A 20,313-nucleotide genomic window follows, 5' to 3' on the forward strand; every position below is an offset into this window, starting at 1 on the left:
AGGACCAGAGAGAGGCGGGGATAGAACCAGGTTGATTCGGTTGCGTCAGACACTGGGGTATAACAACTACCCCTCGGGCTGCAGCAGCAGTGCCCGGCTTTCAATCTGCTGCAGCTGAGGTGCAGGCTGCGCCGTAGCAAGTAGAGAACAACTATCTAAAAACGCGGCGCCTCTTGTATCTACCCAGATGAACACAGATCAGCCGGCTGCCCCTGCCCAGGCGCCAGCCAGCAAGAGAACGAAGCGGAAGAAGAGGAAGGCGGTACTGATAACTCGAAAAGACCGCGAAGGTTTTGCCCATTTCATTCTCCAGACCGTGGATTTCTCCCAGCACTCCGGGGAGGTCTCCCTGGGCGTCATCAGGAAAGAGCTGGCGGCGGCGGGGATCGATGTTAAGAAGAACAAAGCCCGCATCAAAGCGGGGCTCAGGAAGCTGGTCGCCACGAATGTCTTGCTTAAGGTCCCGGGCTCCTACAAGCTCATCGCAGAAGCGAAGCTACCCCCCCAGCTGGTGAAGAAGGACAAATCGCCAAAGAAGCAGGGGGCTGAAAAAATCAAGAGGAAAAAAAAAGCAGCGAAGAAAAAACCCAAGAAGAAAGCGGAGGCTCTTGTGGATCAGGAAGAGGGAACTGGAGAAACTGTCGCTTCTGTATCCTTGATGCAGTGGGAAGCGTCTCTGGAGGGGAAGTCCTAAAAGGCATAATTCTACTGATCCATTCTACCGACAAAATAAATCAACCCAAAGGCTCTTTTAAGAGCCACCCCAAAAACTTCCCCTAAAAGAGCGTTAGCACAAATGTACCTTTTTTAAAAAAAACTTTTTTGTCTGTATTTGTATAGGACCAGATCCTAGGCGTTAGGGAAGGTGAAAACTATATAAACGGGGGTCAGTTGTCTTCTTTACCAAATCAAAAAAAACCAACAACAAAATAAGGTCAGCCCCCCTTTATTTTAAGTCAGTTCATTCAATGGCAGGGTCTAACTCATCTTGAAAGCTCCCTGCCTTGTCCTCCTGTTGTTGGTTTTCCTGACCTGCCTACCATAAAATGCATTCATCAACTAGCGCTGCCGGTTGCTTTCCATTCTAGGAATACATACAACACACACAGCCCTCCCAAATCTCTAAAAAAGCCGCGTTACAAAATATGGCGCCAGAGAGCAAAGACATTCGCTCTTTTGATGATCCCTGGGGGATGGTTCTGAAAAGAACCGTTGTGGTTTTGTTTTTCGCTCCTGGCCTGAGCCGTCACTCCAGAAGGAAGGTGCCCTTAATAATATCTTCTAAGATTTGCTTCCTGCGCGTTGCCACCGTCCCCCTGATTTTGCCCGGGCTCCTGCTGACCCCCTTGGGCCGTGCAGCAGCCGGTTTGATTTCCCCGCTGGGGTCATTTGGCCCTGGGGCAGCTGTTCCTGTCTTCGCCGAGCTCTGGCGCCTCTTGGCCGCGGCTGTTTCCCTCCTTTCTGCTTTCGGGGCGCCGCCCCCCCGCTGGAGCCTGAAAGAGCCCGAGGCGCCGCTGCCGCTGACCCGACGCAGGGCCCCTTGGCTCAGGAGATAACGGAGCACAGTCTTGATGCGGCCCTTGTTCTTCCGCACGTCGTATCCCTCGCCCTCCAGCGTCTTCTTGATGGCGGCGAGAGAGGCGCCTCTGCCGGCGGCGGGGACAGCAGCTGCCCGGAGAATGGCCTGGCTGAGAGTCGGTTTCCTCCTTCTCTTGCGCCGGGGATTCTCCCGAGCCGCGCGGGAGGCCGCAAAAGCCGCGGGGAGACGAAGCGAACCGGGCATGTCCCTGCGAACCAATCCCAGCCGCTGCCACCCAGACCCGCACGTGGGGCCGCCGCCCTGACACTGAGCCCAGCGGCCGCCGCTCGAGGCCAGATAGCGAGCAGAGCCCGACGCAACCGAATCAATCCCCTGCTTTACTCCTGCCCCTGCGCCTCCCCCCAGCCTGTGTTTCTTCCGCCCCACCCATGTTACCCCAAAAAAGCACCAGCCCCGATTTGCACAATCATTTCGCCCTCCCCGCTCCAGGGCACTGACCTAGTTCCCCCGCTGGCCGTTGTCCGAAATATTGATGAGTTGCTGTCTGGGATAGGTCACAAAACTGGGCTATGTAACTACATGACAAATGTGTTTGGCTGAGGATTACAAACATTAAGCAATACATTCACCTGCCAAAAAAATTACATAAAGCCCTACAGCAGTGAGATCCTTTATGATTGTGCTCTTAATTCTCCTGTAACTCTGCATCCTTTTGTCCTTGTAGACTTTTAAAGAAAGAGCTTCAAAGTCACAAATAACAATTAGGCCTAACTGGAATAGCCTAATTCTAATGAAGTCTCCCAACTCTGATTGAGTTTAACGGCCATGTATGCCTTTGAAAATCTCCGTTTATGTATCTGAACATTTCTCATTTAAGGAACAAATTTTCAGAAATGTGCAAATGAACATATCCCATATACATAGATACCCAGTGGAGCTGTATACTTCTTAGCTGGCCACATACTGAGACAAATTCTTATTTTGTTGTATGCACACACTATAGAATTATATGCATTGTAAACGGGTGGAATATGCATTACCTGTAATCAGTACTCCCTTTGGAGTGTTTTCTATCATGAAGACCATATAGATCAATGACAGAAACAGAATGTAGGTAAAACTTTAAGGAAACCCCCATTGCTAACAATAGCTGGTTAGAATGAGGAGTGGGACTAATGTATTATCAGAAGTTTCTTCCTATCTATATCAGGGAGAATTTGCTATGCCTGTTCCTATAAAGGTGAAGCGAAGGCAAAAACAGACACAGCCTTAGTTCTTGATACTACATTCAGTGTTAGTTACTACTGTTGCTGGGTGGTGCTTTCTCACACAAAAACACAGCCTCAATGTTGGCCAAGACCCCACAAGAGCTTGTTCAGATCTTCGATCTTTGCAGACAGCAAACTATGGATTGTGCAGAACAATTTGGCTCGTCTCACTTTCCCAGGACTCATTCTCAGATACTTCAGCACAACAACCAAATTATCTAAAGGCAACATTTCTACTACATCTCATGTAGCAGTTTATGCAGCCCTCCCACAGGAAACAGTAGCCCCATCCAACTGAACAAGACTTCACCTAGGCAACTTCCTTTCCTCACAAGCAGCCTTACACCCCCTATCAACAGGACACCTTTCTTCTCTCCACAAAACAGAATGGTTGAGCGACTTTTATTATAACCTTAGAGCTGAGCAGTTCCTCCATTCTGATTGGCTAGTAGGAGTCCAGCTCCCCTGAGCCAATGAGAATGAGGATCCTAAATGAACCAGTGAGAGAGCCCCTTTTCTTTCTCTCTTTTTTTTTCCTCTTAAAACTGTCATGCTCTACCATCAACACAAATGGTCATACTGGGTCCATCTAGCCCAATATCCTGTGTTCTGAAGTGGCCAATGCCAGATGCTTCAGAAGGAATGGACAGAACAAGGCAATTACCTAGTGATCTATCCCGTCTTCCAGTCCCAGCAGCTGGCATGGGATGGATCCCTGATGATCTTGACTGATAAATTCACCTGCTCTATTTAAAAACAATTCCTCCCCACGCCACAAAATCATCTATTGAATTCCTTCATAGGTTGATTTGTTCATTCATCCCTGTTCCTTTTTCTGTCAGAGGTAAGGCTGAGAATTTTAACATTCGTTAAGAGAAAAATATCAAATGCTGCTCCAGTCTGAGTGTAGAGCTGGAGATGCGTGCGAGGCTTTGGTGGTTTTATTTTCACTTTCTCTCTCCCCCCCCCCACCCCCCAGCAGGAGGTTCATGCCTTAACACTAACGCCAGGGAATGAAACACCCTCCCGATCTGGACAAGATGTCTGTTGTGGAATGACAGGAGGCCTCGTGTGCTCTTAGAAACTCAGGGTCTCGGTGCTGGAGAGACACACTTTGGAGGAGACCTAGAGCTGCGGAAGCAGAAGGGCCGGGAGGTTGATTCGGTTGCGTCGGGGTCCAGGCTATAATTAGCCGCGGGCAGCAGCCCTGGCTTCCAGTCGGCGGCGTGAGCGGCGACAGCAGCGACCTGGGGACAGACTGCGCCGCAGGCGCCTGGAGCAGCGAGCCAATAGGCTTCTAAGGAATAGGAAGCGGAGCAGTGCTGGTGGCTGCAGAAGCGGCGCCCCCTTTAGGCCGAGATGAATACCGCGCAAACGGCAGCTGAAGCTCCAGCCGCAGCTCCAGGTCCAGCTCCAGCCAGCCAAAGGAAAAAGAAGAGAAGGAAGAAGAAGCCGCCTCGAAGACAGCGGCCGGCTTTTGCCCAGCTCATCCTGTGGAGCGTGGATTTCTCCAAGAGCCGCAAGGGCTTCTCCCTGGTGGCCATCGAGAAGGAGCTGGCGGCGACGGGAGTCGACGTCCAGAGGAACAAAAGCCGCATCAAAGCGGCGCTCAAGAAGCTGGTCACCAACAACATCCTGTGCAAGGTGCCTGGAGTGACTGGGGCTCCCGGCTCCTACAAGCTCTGCAAAGAACCAGGGGTCGGCAAAACGCAGCTCGTTCTGCAGCTGCCCAAGACCAAGGAGGCCAAGAAGCCGGCAAAGCAGAAGAGACAGGCAGATAAAAAGCCGCTTGCCAACAAGGAGGCTAAAAAGATCAAGAAGAAAAACAAAGGGACGGGGACAAAGACCCCCGGGAAGATCAGGAACGTGGCCGAAGGCAAAGGAGCTGGCAAGACTTCTGCGGCTTCCTCTGCTCACGGGGCAATGGCTCCCCAGCGGAAATCTTAACAGACCTATTGATTCACCGCAACGCAACAACAACGGCTCTTTTAAGAGCCACCCCAAACCATGTCCAGGAGAGCTTTAAGCACGAATGCCCTGATGTCTCCCTTCCACTGCATCCCTAGCTCTGGCACATCTCCCTTTGATTTCAACGGAAAACAGTGGGTGCGCTAGGGAAACCAGAAATAGGCTTTTTAGGTCTTTAAAAAGAGGCGAGATATGCGGGCTGGTTTACTATATTATTAAATATGACGAGCCTCTGTCACTGCCTGAGGGGACCGAGTGTGAAAAATCAGATACGGCGACCAAGTGACCAGAAACTATAGGAGTTGTTCGTATCGAACTATGAACATTTTAAACCCCAGAATTATTCCCAACCTTATCTCAGAATGTGATGTGACAGGTGGAGGAAACGTACAAATAGTCTGGAAACAACCGAAATCCCCACGTTATGTGCATTCTGGTATTGCCCATAATGCAGTCATGGTAGGATGCTCGAAAGGTTTCCGTGACTACCCGTGGTTGGGGAGGGGTTCAAGGACGGGACAGGTCTGCCCTGTTTCTGCCTCAGCTGTACAGTACTCCCGCCTGAAGCCAGGGCTGGCTGGGGTGGAGGGCCAAGATTCCTGCGTTTTCAAGGGCAGATTGGGATATGTACATGCGGGGGGAGCAGGGACGGTAGGTAGGTAGGTAGGTGGCCCCGTCTTATAAAAACTCCAGTTGAAGACTTAGGAGGAATTTGACTTCTAAAGAGACTTTCACAACACAAAGGACCTGCTCCCCCATCAGATAAACGCCACACTCATGCTGCCGCCCCGACCTGATAAACCAGTGATCTGGAGCCGCCCTCCGCTCCCTATATTTCTGAGCGCGGTTGGTTTTCCCGCCGCTGGAAAGGCAGTGAGTGGATCTTGCCGCACGGTTCCTGGTGTATTTCCGAGCGGTCTGCCCCTGAAATGTAGATTTACAAGTAGGTTGTTAGCATCACTCCACGGCTATGCCCAGGCTCCTGCGACAGCTCCGCAGAAGACAGTGACAGTGCCTGGTTTGCTGCCTGAAAGGGACAGCGACAGCAGGCTGCAATTGTTTGAGGAAAACCATTTCAGACTGAAATTTATCAGCGGATTTTGTTAACATATTGCTGGGATGTGGTAAAGAGAGAAACAGCCGGGTGGCTTCAGGTTTTTTTGGGGAAGCTAAAAAGTGTTTTAGTTTATACCTTGTTCCTTCCACATCCCCTTTCTGTTCGGATTGTGGTGGTTTTGCTTCGTTATAGCTTTGGGGCGGCTGGTTTTCCAGTCTTTGGGAAATGAAGACTCTCTATCCAAGTCCTCTGCGAATGAAAACGTTTCAACAGTTTGCAATATTCATCAAGACAACTTAAAGTTTCTACAAAAAAAAATTATCTAGCTGTGTTTGATACCCGTATTTCAATATAAAAGGCAAGGTTATTAAGGGGTTAGAGTATCTGCTATGCAAAGAATTTATAGCACGTCAACCGCATTTTATAAGCCAAAACCTAACTTCCACAGATAATTCTTGCTTATGTGGATATGTTAAAAACCACTTTTACCGGTTTTCTTTTCCAATATTGCTTTTATCAATTTTGTAGAGTCAGGAATGATGAACATTTTAACTGATGAAATCTCAGTCAGTAACTAAGGTGGTTAGACAAGTTTCCCTTACTATGAGCAGCTCTTTCATGGGAAAAGTGGGTGGCCCTTAAAAGGGCCTTTGGGTCTTAATTCGGTGGATGGTTTCACCTTAACACAGGTATAGGACGCAAGGCTTTACTTGGAGCTGGTATATTTGGTGACAGCCTTAGTGCCTTCTGACACAGCATGCTTCGCCAACTCTCCAGGCAAGAGCAGGCGCACCGCGGTCTGGATCTCTCTGGAGCTGATAGTCGATCTCTTGTTGTATAAAGCCAAGCGTGACGCCTCTGAAGCGATGCGCTCGAAGAGATCGCTCACGAAGGAATTCATAATACTCATGGCCTTAGAAGAAATGCCCGTGTCCGGATGGACCTGCTTCAACACCTTGTAGACATAAATCGAGTAAGACTCTTTGCGGCTCCTCTTGCGTTTTTTATCGGCTTTCTTCGCACCCTCCGCAATCAGCTTCTTCCCACCTTTCTTCGGCACACGCACAGACATCCTCACTCGCTTTCCTGCTTCTGACCAACATAAAAAGACACCAGTGGGCTCGAAGTTCCTCTTTATATAGACTGGGTGCCGACCTGAATGAAGACTGAAAGGTCTTCGGTCCTCCCCTCCCCTAGAAACCACTCCTCGTTCGCGCGTCCAGTCTGATAGCTTGAACAGGACGGCTCCCTTTATTCATCCTCTGCTACTGAGAAGGCGGCATAAATGATAGGATCTAGTGTTGTCCCAAACTTTCTTCTTAGATTAGCCCACTCTTAACAAAGCAGTTTGATCCTCTATGATTCCAACAAAGGTTTGTAAAAGTCAGAAAATATTTACTATTTAAATTTCTATTGGAGAATATCTAGCATGTTGAAAGTGATCTTGTTTTCCTGTATTTTTAAAATCATGTTATTTTCCCTTTTTATATGTGAATCGTAGATGTAACAAGAACCAGTTCAGTGCAGTTCTGATCACTAGTCTTTTGACTCTTGGTACACAATTGCATGTTGCCAGAAAATAGACATTTTGATCAGCACTTGCCATGTGTACAAAAGAGCCACGTGGCTTCTTTTGCAGGGGTTAAAGAATAGATTTTTTTTTTAAACTTTTGTCACTGCTATCCTTTATTAAACAATTAACTGGTTTGGGAGAAAATCATTTAATCTAATCTCTCTCTCTGTGTCTGAAGTTAGGTTTCTAAATCTATTCCTAGGTGCCTGAACAGGTGTCCTGATTCTAAAACCACTGTCCACCCAGCAGCTACACCTGAGGAAAATAGGTGCTGCTGATAATTTAGAAATTTTTGGGGAGGACGGGGAGCCTACAAATATTTGGAGTTTACTTATGTACTTAAGACTTTAACTCTAGGCACCCAGGTTTCAAAACCTTTGACCAGAGAGAGCCCCTGTTGTTTTCTGTTTTCTTTTCTGGATACTGTACTTCCCCCCTTCCCTTCTCATTTTCCCAGATTTTTGACTTGACATCAGACTTCGTTGGAAGTAGTTTTAACTTAAACAATTAAAACCATTTAAATATGACAGTCTTATGTTTAAATCATTGAGAATATACCAGCATATAGCTAGAGAAGATCAACCTCTCTACGAAGATGTAGGTTGGTTGCTCTGCCTGATAACGATTCCCTTGGCATGGATAGCACACAAGAGCTGTCTGCTTCATTCTTGCCCCTTCACTCCCTGGGTGCAAAATTCTCCCCAAAAGGAGATTCTGCTGCTGCTGGATGGAGCAAATATAGGCACATGCCCGGGTGACTGAAAGGCTGTGTGCATATAGAGCAGTATGTACGGAAGAAAAAGAGGTCTGGTGACAATACGGTACGTTTCCAGCCAGGTCCAGCAGAGGAGCAGCAAAGACCTGTTGGGGTCGCTTTCAGCTCAGCTAGTTTTCCATCAGGTCTCTCTGATATGAAATTAGTGAATTAGTGGTTGGAGGGAGAATGAGATTCCAGGCCAGGGACTCCTGCTAAGAGGGGGCTGGCCAAAGTGGGTGGTGGGGTCTCATCAACTCTAACTTTCACCTCTCCACACCTGTACAACCAGTCTCTCTCTGGACTGCTCCATTTGAGATACCATGGAAGTGTTTCCACATGGAAAATTTTCTGTTTCCATATTTTGGTTTTCAGGCATTTGATTTTTCAATTTTTTTTTTTGGCCAAAACCCAATTTTCAATCAAGAAACCCAGTTTTGATAGAAAAATTTCAATCTACTTTTAAGGGAATACCTTAACCACATTTTTTAAAACATCACCATAAACTTGGGCCAAGCAGACAGCATGAAATCTTATAGATAACCTGTGCTCCTCCACCAATCCTTTGCTGTATCCACTTGTCTCTAGATGTCTATTGAGATTGTAAATTTTGAGAAGCAGAGGCTGTCTTTTCCTGACATGTTTGTACTAACACATTGGGGCTCTAGTTGGGATGGTCAAAACAATTTCCCCCAAAACCTTTTTTTTATATATTATTTTCAATATCAAAATTTGTCTAATTTAACTGAAAAAAAATTCAATTTCCAATCAGGAAACTGAAACAAAAAAAATAGACAAAAACATTTTTTTAAAATTGTTGCCAAACTTTTGGTTTATTTGTTTTTTGTTTTTCAGCAGTTTTTGGCTGAGAATTTTTGGGTGCTGAAAAACAAAACAAAAAGTAAAATATGGGGGGAGATGGGAGATAAAAAGCCAACATTTTCCATGTGGTTTTTTTATGTGATCTAGCCCCTGGGACTTCTATGGGCTATTGCAATATACAGAATTATAATATACTAATTTTGTCTCTTTCACCTGTTCCAGCCACCAGATGCTTAGCCACCTAACCTGGAGAAAGAAATGATTACAACTATGGGACTATATAAAAGGGTAAGTGCCCATGTGGAACTTTTTCTTCCAATCCCCCTCAAAAAAAACCCAAACCCTTTAATTACCTTCCAGCTAAAGCTGCTACGTTCATATCAAAATAAGACCCACCACAAAAATACAAATAGAAACATTACCAACTAAGGAAATCACAAGCTACGGTCACACAAATAGCCATTTCTCTCTCTCTCACACACACACACAAACACACACAGACACAAAACATTGAATAGAAACTCTCTATATTGAATAGAAACAGCACCCGAAACACCTTAACTCTGACGCTCTAGTTCCAGTAGACATTGACGTTTTAAATACCAGCATTCAGAGAAATGGGCGCTAACCCTTCTCTCTTCAAGGCTACCACTTCCTTTCTCCTCCAGGGCTGGAGCAGCGTATCTAAAATGTGTCACTTCCCCTCTGGACTATAGAGGGCTCTATATCCCCGCTCACAGGCACAGTCTCCTCCATTCTCCCTGTCTGTGTGCGGCTGGAGAGCTGGGCATGACAGCAACACAGGGGACTGAATATAGTGGCTTCCTCTTCGTCCCTTTCCTGCTCTGTCTCTGCTCGGAGAGCAGCCCCAGCAGGGAAGTGGGGACGGAAAAGCAGCTTTTACTGTAGGGAGCTGCACTTAAATTATGGAAATAGTGAGGTTTGAACCTGAGTCCTTCAACTCTAAAAGCACCAGCTGCTACCACTGGGTACTAAAGGACTAGGCTTATTAATGAGTGTAGTACATGGACCAGTAACTAGAGGGAGATGAAGACTCACTGTCTTAATATGAGTCACAAAATCGTTGCACAATGGCAGAGAAGGCAGCTCCTTGGGATCCAAGACTAAGGGCTTGTCTACACCGGGAAGTGGCCTGGAACAACTATTCCATAGTAGCGCCTTGTGTAGATGCTCTAATTCTGGACTACAGCCTTGCCCACCCTTGCAGTGGTGCATAGGGTATGTGTAGCTACACTCCACAGTGAAAGACCGGTTGCATCCACACTCACTGCTGTGTGTAACTATGCATTGGCCAAGACAGCAGCCATCCCACCAGTGCCCTTGTATGTCTCTCTGTCATTGTGACGGACCATGGTAGTCTCTCACTCTCACAAAGCCAGGGGGAATCTGGCTGTGCAGGGACAGGGCGTGTGTAGGGGAATTCCCCAAGAGGCAGCAAGACTCAGATGCCTTTACGGCTGAGCTCACTTGGGGACTGTTGAGTCTCTTGAGTGTCCCCTATATATAATTGCCTCATTGTAACTGAGAAATGGGCCCTTCCTAGTCCCTAAGCCCTGGTCTACACTATGGGGGGAATCGATCTAAGTTACACAACTTCAGCATGTGAATAACATAGCTGAAGTTGACGTACTTAGATGGACTTACCGTGATGTATTCACTGCAGTGAGTCGACTGCTGCCGCTCCCCCGTCGACTCCACCTGCGCCTCTCATGGCGCTGGAGTACAGGAGTTGATGGGAGAGTGCTTGGGGTCGATTTATCGTGTCTAGACTAGACATGATAAATCGATCCCCGCTAGATTGATCGCTGCCCGCCGATCCGGCGGGTAGTGAAGACATACCCTTAGTGCCTAGACTCTATGGTTTATGTCTACACTGTGCCAAAAACTCGCAACACCAACTCTCAGAACCTAGGTTAATTGACACACGCTTGAGCTGCGGGGCTAGAACTGCAGCCTAGATGTGTGGGACTAGGCTCTGAGACCCTCCCCTCTTGTGGGATCTCAGAGCTCGGGCTCTGGTCCAAGCCCATATGTCTACAATGCAATTGTATAGCCCTGCAAGCCTCAGTCAGCTAACCCAGGCCAGTTGCGCTGCGTGTGTTTTATGGCAGTGTAGACATGTGCTATGCCTGGGAAACTGGTCATTAAAAGGGTTCTTATAACACATTCTGGTTTGCTGTGTGGGACTCCTTTTGAGGTCAGTATATTAATGTAAGCAGAAGGTTGGTTTCCACATTTTATTTTTAATCCACAGCAGATGCTTGAAAGCCCCGTTTCAGGCTTTTTTCTTTTCTTTTTTTTCCCCCCCATTGGCCAATCCAATGTGTGATGGAAAGGCTAAAGTACATGAAGAATACAGGACAAAAGCCAATGACCCATCATACCTTGTGGTTTCTGCTTAAGCAAGTAGGCAAAGGGCCCAACAGCTGGTGTGGGGCATGCATCAGAAATAATGGGAACAACATGAAACAAAAGTGAAGTGAGTGAGATACAACAGAATAAAAACAGGCACTCTGTGCATCTCATGCCAGGTTTATTTCATGGGGGAATTGTGTTTAAAATGTGTCATATTTGTTCTTTGTTTAAGTCGCTTTCCCCTGCTTTTCTGTATTTGATAGAAATACCCCTGATTTTGCAGAACCTACCACCATAGGCGGTGAGTTTTATATGGGCCCGTGGTTGCCCCGGTCCATCCTATGGGCGTGATGGCTCTGCTTGGACCTATTCTGGGCACCACCAAAAATTATGCAAACCTGGCACCCATGCCTACCACTCACTTTATTGGATCTCAATCATTTCCAACAAAGTTTCTGAGAGAGAGAGAGAAACAGAGTTCTAAACATGGGTATTTCCACACACTTTGAAATGAAAATAACTTGGAAATTTCATTTTTATGCAACTTCCCCCCCCCCCCCATTTTTCATCCAGTTCTAATCCCTGCGGGCTCCCTAAAACACAGGAAAAGACGCTCCAAATGAGGGAGATTCAGACTTATCCTTTGATGTCTCTCAGAGGACAATTGGTCCCTGCCCTTGAACTGGTAAAAGCTCCCAGGGAAAGTATGTGGCACTCGGGACAGGAAAAACTAGCTGGGCTAGAGAGATGCAATTATTCCTTCCAGATGAGGTATCGTTGCACTGGGAACTGGATCCTAGAAGGAAACTAGATGCCAATATGTTGCATCATCTTATAAACTGGGCCTAAGGCTGCTGTCCCCAATCAGCCATCCCTGTTTATTTGGCCTGCCTATGCAATACAGCCTCAGTCTTTAACAGGGTTTTTTGTAGGTTTTTAATGAGAATCACAACGTTCTTGAGATGATTTTTACTAGGGTTGGTCAAATATTTCCATCGAAACCTCTTTTCACTGGAAAATTGGGTTTTTGATTAAACTCATTTTGTGTGTGTGTGTGTGTGTGTGTGTGTGTGTGTGTGCACAAAATGGCTGGCTGTTTGCTTTCCTAACAAATATTTAATTTTTTTTTTTTGGTCACCCGAAATCCTCACCCAAAATTTTTCCAGTTTTCAGCAATGCTGCTAGCCAAAAACCCGTGTGGTTTGGTGCATTTTTCAGCTGAAATGTTTTGCTGTCGGGTGAGTTTTCTGGTTTTCAGGGTGGGTTTTTTTTGTTTTTTGTTTTTTTTTACAAAAAGGCAACATTCTCCACTCAAAACGTAGGCAAGCTCCCCCCCTTTTTTGTGTGTGTCAAAATTAACCCAAGTGGAGGGGGAAGGGGAACAAACAAATAAAAAGCCACATTTCTTGACCAACTCTATTTTCTATCCTTCAGTGAATGATCCTTAGAATCATAGAATATCAGGGTTGGAAGGGACCTCAGGAGGTCATCTAGTCCAACCCCCTGCTCAAAGCAGGACCAATCCCCAACTAAATCATCCCAGCCAGGGCTTTGTCAAGCCTGACCTTAAAAACCTTTAAGGAAGGAGATTCCACCACCTCTCTAGGGAACCCATTCCAGTGTTTCACCACCCGCCTAGTGAAAATTTTTTTCCTAATATCCAACCTAAACCTCTTCCACTTAGCTGCCCCTTCACAATCACTATTCTCTAGCTATACAATAGACCAGGGGTTCTCAAACTTCATTGCACCATGACCCCCTTCTGACAACAAAAATGACTACAGGACTCCACGAGGGGGGGCAGAGCTTGAGCCCGTCTGAGCCCTACCACCCCAGGTGGGTGGGGGGGGGGGGAACTGTAAAGATAAGGCCTTTTCCTGTAGCCAGATGGTTTGGCCTGTAGCCATATTGTAAGGCTGAAAGCCTAAGGCCTTTGTCTGCAGCCAGATTAAAAGAGCAGCAACCATTAGCTGAGAAGCAGGAAGTCACATCCTCACATTTCATGTAAATTAGATTAAAATAATGTAATACCAGGCTGTTAAGAAGGAGATCCTGTCCTAATGGCACCCACTATCACCAGATAAGGAAACAGATCTTAAGATGGTTAAAGAAGACTTAGTTTGATGGCATTCTGTCTGGCAAGAACAAGGAGGAGTCCTTGTGGCACCTTAGAGACTAACAAATTTATTTGAGCATAAGCTTTCGTGGGCTAGAACCCACTTCATCAGATGCATGAAGTGGAAAATACAGGAGCAGGTATAAATACATGAAAGGATGGGAGTTGCCTTACCAAGTGGGAGGTCAGTCTAACGAGATAAATCAATTAACAGCAGGATACCAAGGGAGGAAAAATAATTTTTGAAGTGGTAATGAAAGTGGCCCTTTACAGACAATTGACAAGAAGGTGTGAGTAACAATAGGGAGAAATTAGTATTGGGGAAATTAGGTTGAGGTTTTGTAATGATTCAACCACTCCCAGTCTTTATTCAGGCCTAATCTGATGGTATCTAATTTGCAAATTAATTCCAGTTCTGCAGCTTCATGTTGGAGTCTGTTTTTTGAAGTTTTTTTATTGAAGAATTGCCACTTTTAGGTCCGTTATTGAGTGACCAGAGAGATTGAAGTGTTCTCCTACTTGTTTTTGAATGTTATGATTCCTGTCAGATTTGTGTCCATTTATTCTTTTGCGTAGAGACTGTCCGGTTTGGCCAATGTACATGGCATAGGGGCATTGCTGGCACATGATGGCATATATCACATTGGTAGATGTGCAGGTGAATGAGCCCCTGATGGTATGGCTGATGTGGTTAGGTCCTATGATGGTGTCCCTTGAATAGATATGTGGACAGAGTTGTCACCGGGGTCTGTTGCAGGGTTTGGTTCCTGGGTTGTTGTTTTTGTTGTGTGGTGTGTAGTTGCTGGTGAATATTTGCTTCAGGTTGGGGGGCTGTCTGTAAGCGAAGACTGGCCTGTCTCCCAAGGTCTGTGAGAGTGAGGGATCGTCCTTCAGGATAGGTTGTAGATCCTTGATGATGCGCTGGAGAAGTTTTAGTTGTAGAAACACCTCCTCCCCTGAGCACAGAGAGATCTTTCGCCAGAGAAACTTCAACTCAAACAGGCCTGCTGGGAATGCTGTCAAACAGGACATATATTTTATTTCGCAATCTGGGAGAGAGCTGGCAACAGAGAGGGTTTGTGAGGCTAGGTATATAAGCCGGTTGCAAACCAGCCCCCTTGAGAAGGCTATCGGGGAGTTTCGGAGAAGTAGCTGCAGACCTTGTGCTTGGAGGTAAGGGATCTGGCGGGCTGTGTGTTTGGTCAACTTGTTACAGCTTTGTGAGGGCTCCTTTGACTCGGCTGTACAGCCTCTGATCGGAGCAGATGTTTGGTATGTCTCTAACAGGGATTACAATCCGTCTGCTCAGGATGGGTTTGTGAAATCTAGGAATGCTGTTTCCTGCTTTTTAACAAGAGTTAACTTTATTTTTGTATTTTCTGGGAAGAGGATCAAATACTAGAACTGCCTGGAAATTGGGATGTTCGTTTTCTCCACAGAAAATTTTGACTTAAAAGAAAATGAAAACCTGATTTATTTTTCAGTTTTCAGACACACACAAAAAGGAAAAAAATATTCAGCCAAAAGGTGCCAACACTTGAAAAAGTTTTCCCCAAAACTGCCATAAATAAATAAATAAATAAATCAGCCCCAAACTGCCAAATTCTGATTTTTTTTTCAGCTCAAAACTATGAAAAAATATATTTTTTCATGTAAATAATGAAAAAAAAACCTGCCTCAAAGAAGCGGCACATAAGGACAGTGGAAGCTCTGGGTTGTTAGCATCTCTGGAAATCAAGTTTTGTATGTCTGTGTGGACCGTGCCCACTTCAGTGTGTGTTGTGTGAAGAGCATCGGTTCCACCATTCAAATGAAAGCTGGGGTGGTTTGTTTTTCTTCTAGCCTGGCTGGTCTCAAGAAGTCCCTTCTTGTGCCACCTACCCTCCTATTGAGAGGATCTGACTTTCCAGAGACTACTAAACAGAGTCATCTGGTCATGGCTTGAAAAATGATACCAACCCTTAAGTGCAGTTAGGGCTAATGGAAATCTACAGAAAATATTTTCCTCTGCTAAGTGCAGGGCGCAGGGGTGGCTGGTGACCCGGCCGTTGGGAGAGGCTAGCCCCCTGCCCCTCCCCTTGTGCACAAGGCTCCTCCCCTTCCGCCACCCCTCCCACTCCCTTTTGCTCCCCACCACTGCCCCTGGCCCCAGCGCCGGGCGGCCAGGGGATGAGACTCCAGCCCTGGTGCGCCAAGTGGCCAGCCCTGGAGCGCCAAGCAGCAGCGTCTCCTGGAGGCATGGCCCCAGCACCAGCCACTCTGAGTCCCTGCGGAAGGCAGACCAGCCAGCCTGGGCCAGGGCAGAGCACTGAGAACACAGGAGGGGGCCTGGCCTGGGGGCAGAGCATGGGCGGGGGCCACGCTAGGCTGTTTGGGGAGGCACAGCCTCCCCCTGCCTACCATACCTGCCGCCCGTAGCAGGGCGTGTTCTCCTAAAATGCCGGGTTGTGAAATAGAGAGACGGGGCGGGGGAGGTAACTCTCTATCTTTGATTGGAGCCCCGGAACACCCACGGAGTCAGCGCCTATGTCTAGGGCATGATCATAGGTGGTGGGTCTAATAGACCAGGAGAGACTAAGCCATGTCTGTGCTCCACCCCTTCCCCGAGGCCCCATTGCTGCCTGGTGAGTCCCTCCTCTCCTCCACTCCACCCCCTCTCTGGAGGTCCCGGCCATGTCCCTCCTTTCCTCCACCCTTCCCCCACAAGACGCCCCGCCCGCTGCTCCCCTCCACAGGGGAGAGGCTGGAGGAGAGGAGGGACACGGCAAGTGGTGGGGTGGGGGTTGAGCGGTGCCCGGGTAGAGTGTGGGCAGGGCCGTGGGTGGAAGAGGTGGGACAGGGAGCTAGCCTCCCCCAGGGGAAGTTTCACCTGCCGCCCATAGGCAAGTTTGCTCCCTGCAGCCCGTTTTCTAGGTTTTTGTCCAGTCTTGTGTCCACACTCCAAAGCAGGGGTGGGCAAACTTTTTGGCCCGAGGGCCACATCGGGGTTGCGATGGGGCAGAACAGGAAATGTATGGAAGGCCGAGTAGGGAAGGCTGTGCCTCCCCAAACAGCCTGGCCTCTGCCCCCTATCCACCCCCTTCCACTCCCTGCCCCCTGACTGCCCCCCTCAGAACCTCCGACCCATCCAACCCCTCTTGCTCCTTGTCCCCTAACTGCCCCCTCCTGGGACCCCACCCCCTATCCAACCCCCCTGCTCCCTGTCCCCTGACTGCCCTGACCCCATCCACACTCCCACCCCCTGACAGCCCCCTGGGACTCCCACCCCCTATCCAACTACCCTCTGCTCCTTGTCCCCTGACCACCCCCTCCTGGGACCCCCTGCCCCTAACTGCCCTCTGGGATCCAACCCCCTTATCCAACTCCGCCTGCTCCCTGTCCCCTGACTGCCCTCCCAATCCCTATCTATATCCCGCCCCCTGACAGGCCCCCTGACAGGCCCCTCGAGACCCCCACTCCCAACCCTCCATGTTCCCCATCCCCTGACCGCCCCCTCAGAACCTCTGCCCCATCCAACCACCTCCTCCTTCCTGACTGCCCCCCAGGACCCCCTGCTCCCTTACCCAACCCCCCCAACCCCTTACCAGCAGCAGGAGCTTGCCGCTGCGACACCTGGCCAGAGCCAGCTGTGCTCCCCACGCTGCCCAGTGGGAGCAGCGGGCCAGAGCGCTGGCGGCGCGGCGCGCTGAGGCTGCAGGGGAGGGAGCACAGTACGGGAGGGGCCAGGGACTAGGCTCCCCAGCCGGAAGCTCAGGGGCCATAGTTTGCCCACGTTTGCTCCAAAGTGATGGAGCGCCCAATCCTGGCAGTTCTCTTGGGAGACGATTCCACAGCCTGATACTCTCCCGTCTCATGATCTGGAAGTTGTCCAATATTCAGCCTGAACTTGACCACGCTCCCGTTCCTCCCTGTATCTTCCTCTGCAACCCCTTGTCTCACCCTTACTAATTCCTCTCCTGATGGCATCCCCCATCACACTGAAGCTTACGCCAACCCTGCCACATTTGCACACCAAGGCAAAGACAAAAGATAAAGCCTTTGATATCTGTTAGGATTGAACAATCAGATGAAGAGGCATTATTAATCTCTGGGTTTGGTTGGTTAGTTGGTTGGTTTGTTTTTTATCTCTAGCGGTCAGAAGGGAAATTTCAGGCAGAGATGACTCTTCCTCCTGATCCAAAATTCATCCGTGGGGCTTTCCCTCAGAGAAGTGAGCTTCTGGAGAAATTCAAAGGTAATCCATCCATCCTAACCCTGAGCCTAAAACACTCCACGGTGTGATGCTTTCTCACAGCCACTGGAGGTGCTGATGAGCTTCCTGGTGCACTCCAGCGACTGAGGAAGCTTTTGCATGGGTGGTGGATAGCATAAACTGGGGAAGGCTGTGCCTCCCCAAACAGCTTTGCATGGCCCATGCTCCTCCCTGAAGCCGGTGCACTGGAGTTGGGGGCGCATGCATGTGTGTGTGCGCGCGCTCTGGGCTCCAGCGGGTGAGGGGAGGCAGAAGAGGAGAGGTGGGGCCTTGGACAGAGGGGAAGGGCCCCATGCTTTTAAATAGAGATGATTGGAAAATTTGAGTCGACCCCCGCCCCCACGCTGAAAAATGTGACCTTTCTTCAAAGCAAGCAAACAACCAACAACCTGGAAAGCAACATTTTCGGGCCGGGGGAAGGTGAAGGGAGAGTGAAAATGGAAGAAGTTTTGGCCAACAACGGAAAAAATAATCAATTTGGTCTGTTTTTTTTGCACGGATGTGTGTTGTTTAGTTTTTCAATGAAAAAACAGCAATTAAAAAAAAAATCAAGGAAAGTAGAACCTTTTCCTTTCATCAAACCCCACAATTGCCACTGGAACAGTTTCAGTGGAAGGAACACTTTTGACCAGCCCCACCACTAAGGGGCTACAGGAGCGGATGCCCTTTCCCAGGTACGCTGGTGGTTGAGGAGTCTCCTAAAGCAATTCCTGGAGGATGACAGTTCCCAGGCACTCCCAGGTGGGATGCAGGTAGTGAGCACCCCAAATGCTGTGGCTGTTGAACCTAGATACACGAGGCACGCATGAAACTCTGGTTGCTGGCAATATTGGCCAGATGCCCACGGAACTGACTCAGCTCTAGATACTTGGAGCACTGCCAGGGATGGTCTATGGGAGAGAAGCCCAGTATCTGTAGATCTTTCTGACCCCATGTGCTGTACACAGCCAGATCTAACGCTCTGATTCTCTCTCTTTCTCCCCCCCCCCCCCCCCAGCGGATGTGATTCTGGATCCTGACACTGCGAACCCTTGGCTCATTGTGTCTGCGGATGGGAAATCTGTGAGATCGGGAGAGAAACCACAACAGGACTTGCCCGAGAATCCTCACAGATTTGATCTTGCTCCCTGTGTACTGAGCTCCAAGGGGTTCACCTCAGGGAGACATTACTGGGAGGTGGAGTTTGGGGATCAGAGGGAGTGGGCCGTGGGAGTCGCCAGAGAGTCCGTAAAGAGGAAGGAATGGCTCACTCTTAGCCCCGAGGATGGGATCTGGTCTCAAGGGCGCTGGTGGCTTCGGAGGGAGGCATTCGGCTCCTTTGAGACCCCCCAACCCCATAGTAGGAGGCCTGGGAAGATCGGGGTTTGTCTGGATTACGAAGGGGATTGGGTGGCATTTTATGAAGATGACCATACGACTATGATATTGGCCTCCTTCAATGGGGAAAAAGTTTTCCCTTTCTTTTACTTGGGCGGAGGAGTCCACCTCACACTGATCCGTTGAGGCACGGGGGAAACATCCCACTGGGACCCCCTCCCATGAAATGTGCCCCTCTCTCTAGCCATTTCCTGCACAGCCTCCCCCGAGCCTCTGCGGCCTTGTCTACATGCAGGCTTTGCACCAGGGTCTGATTTAATTTGAACCTGGAGCAAACACCAGTCTGGATGATCTTAATTTGGCTTACAAGCAGCGTGGCTCAATTTTAAGCATTGCCAGCACATGTGGTTTTCTTGTGAGTGTCATGATATTTGGTGTTTTTTTTTCTTGTGATTCCATCAGGATCTGAGCTCTTATTAAATCAATCCATTAATATAATAATGATGGTAATTAATTAATTAACAATTAATAACACAAACAGAATAAGAAGATTCATTCAATACCTGGAAGAAATTTCCAGCCCTCCGAGTTGCAGAGGAGAGATTGAAAATGTGACTCCTAAAGGCTCCAACAAATTAAAATATCCCACATTTATTACTGTAAGCTCTTTGCATCAAGGGGTCATTTTCTAATCTGGGTCTGTACAGCACCTTGCACAACAGGGTCCTGATCCATGTATAGGTGCTACAACGATTTTTTTTTAAATCTCTTGATTTTTGAGGAGCCCTGACTCATCATTTTTGAACACTGGGGGTTGGCAAGACTGGCTTTAGCTTAAACTTGCTCCTAATTGACTTAAAAAGGATCATTTGTCTTGATTTAAGAGGGTCCATGCAGGCCTTTGAAGGGGTTTAACTACATGCGGCTTAAATCCCAGCTTTCGTTAAACAGGTGCAGCGTTGCATGGAGACAAGCCCTCCAGGAATGTCGATGCCCCATTGTGGGTCATCCCAGCCCGGGTCAAGAGTCTCGGACTAGCGGGGCTTGCGTGAGGGCTCCAGAATGTGCTGCATAGAAGTTGCAGCTCAGGTCTGAATCCTGGGGAGGGGGAGGGCTTCAGAACCTGAGCCACAATTTCAAAGCACCGTTCAGAGCGCTAGCACCAGCCCCATGAGCTTGAGTCTCTCATTCCCATGGGCTCCAAAATGCAGTGCAGATCTACCCTTCGTTTTTAGCTTTGATGAGCCTGGAAGACTCCCTAGTTCACTCA

The 20,313-nt window shown here is 48.3% G+C and overlaps 2 protein-coding genes and 1 pseudogene across 2 annotated transcripts; 1 reads left to right on the top strand and 2 right to left on the bottom strand.

Annotated features, from left to right (window-relative positions):
* The window catches only part of LOC112124284, a 408,472-nt pseudogene that overhangs the window by 131,209 nt on the left and 256,950 nt on the right, over positions 1-20,313 (bottom strand).
* LOC115271401 (histone H1-like) lies at positions 1,572-4,755 on the top strand. Its single transcript, XM_029913859.1, has 2 exons — positions 1,572-1,826; positions 4,294-4,755. The coding sequence occupies exons 1-2, from the start codon at positions 1,572-1,574 to the stop codon at positions 4,753-4,755; spliced, it is 717 nt and encodes a 238-aa protein (XP_029769719.1).
* Positions 6,540-6,905, bottom strand: LOC112105246 (histone H2B 7-like). The gene has a single exon (XM_024197949.1). The coding sequence runs from the start codon at positions 6,903-6,905 to the stop codon at positions 6,540-6,542; it is 366 nt and encodes a 121-aa protein (XP_024053717.1).

This window comes from Terrapene carolina, unplaced genomic scaffold, assembly GCF_002925995.2.
Source record: "Terrapene carolina triunguis isolate 2854851 unplaced genomic scaffold, T_m_triunguis-2.0 Scaffold990, whole genome shotgun sequence".
NCBI classification, from domain to species: domain Eukaryota; kingdom Metazoa; phylum Chordata; order Testudines; family Emydidae; genus Terrapene; species Terrapene triunguis.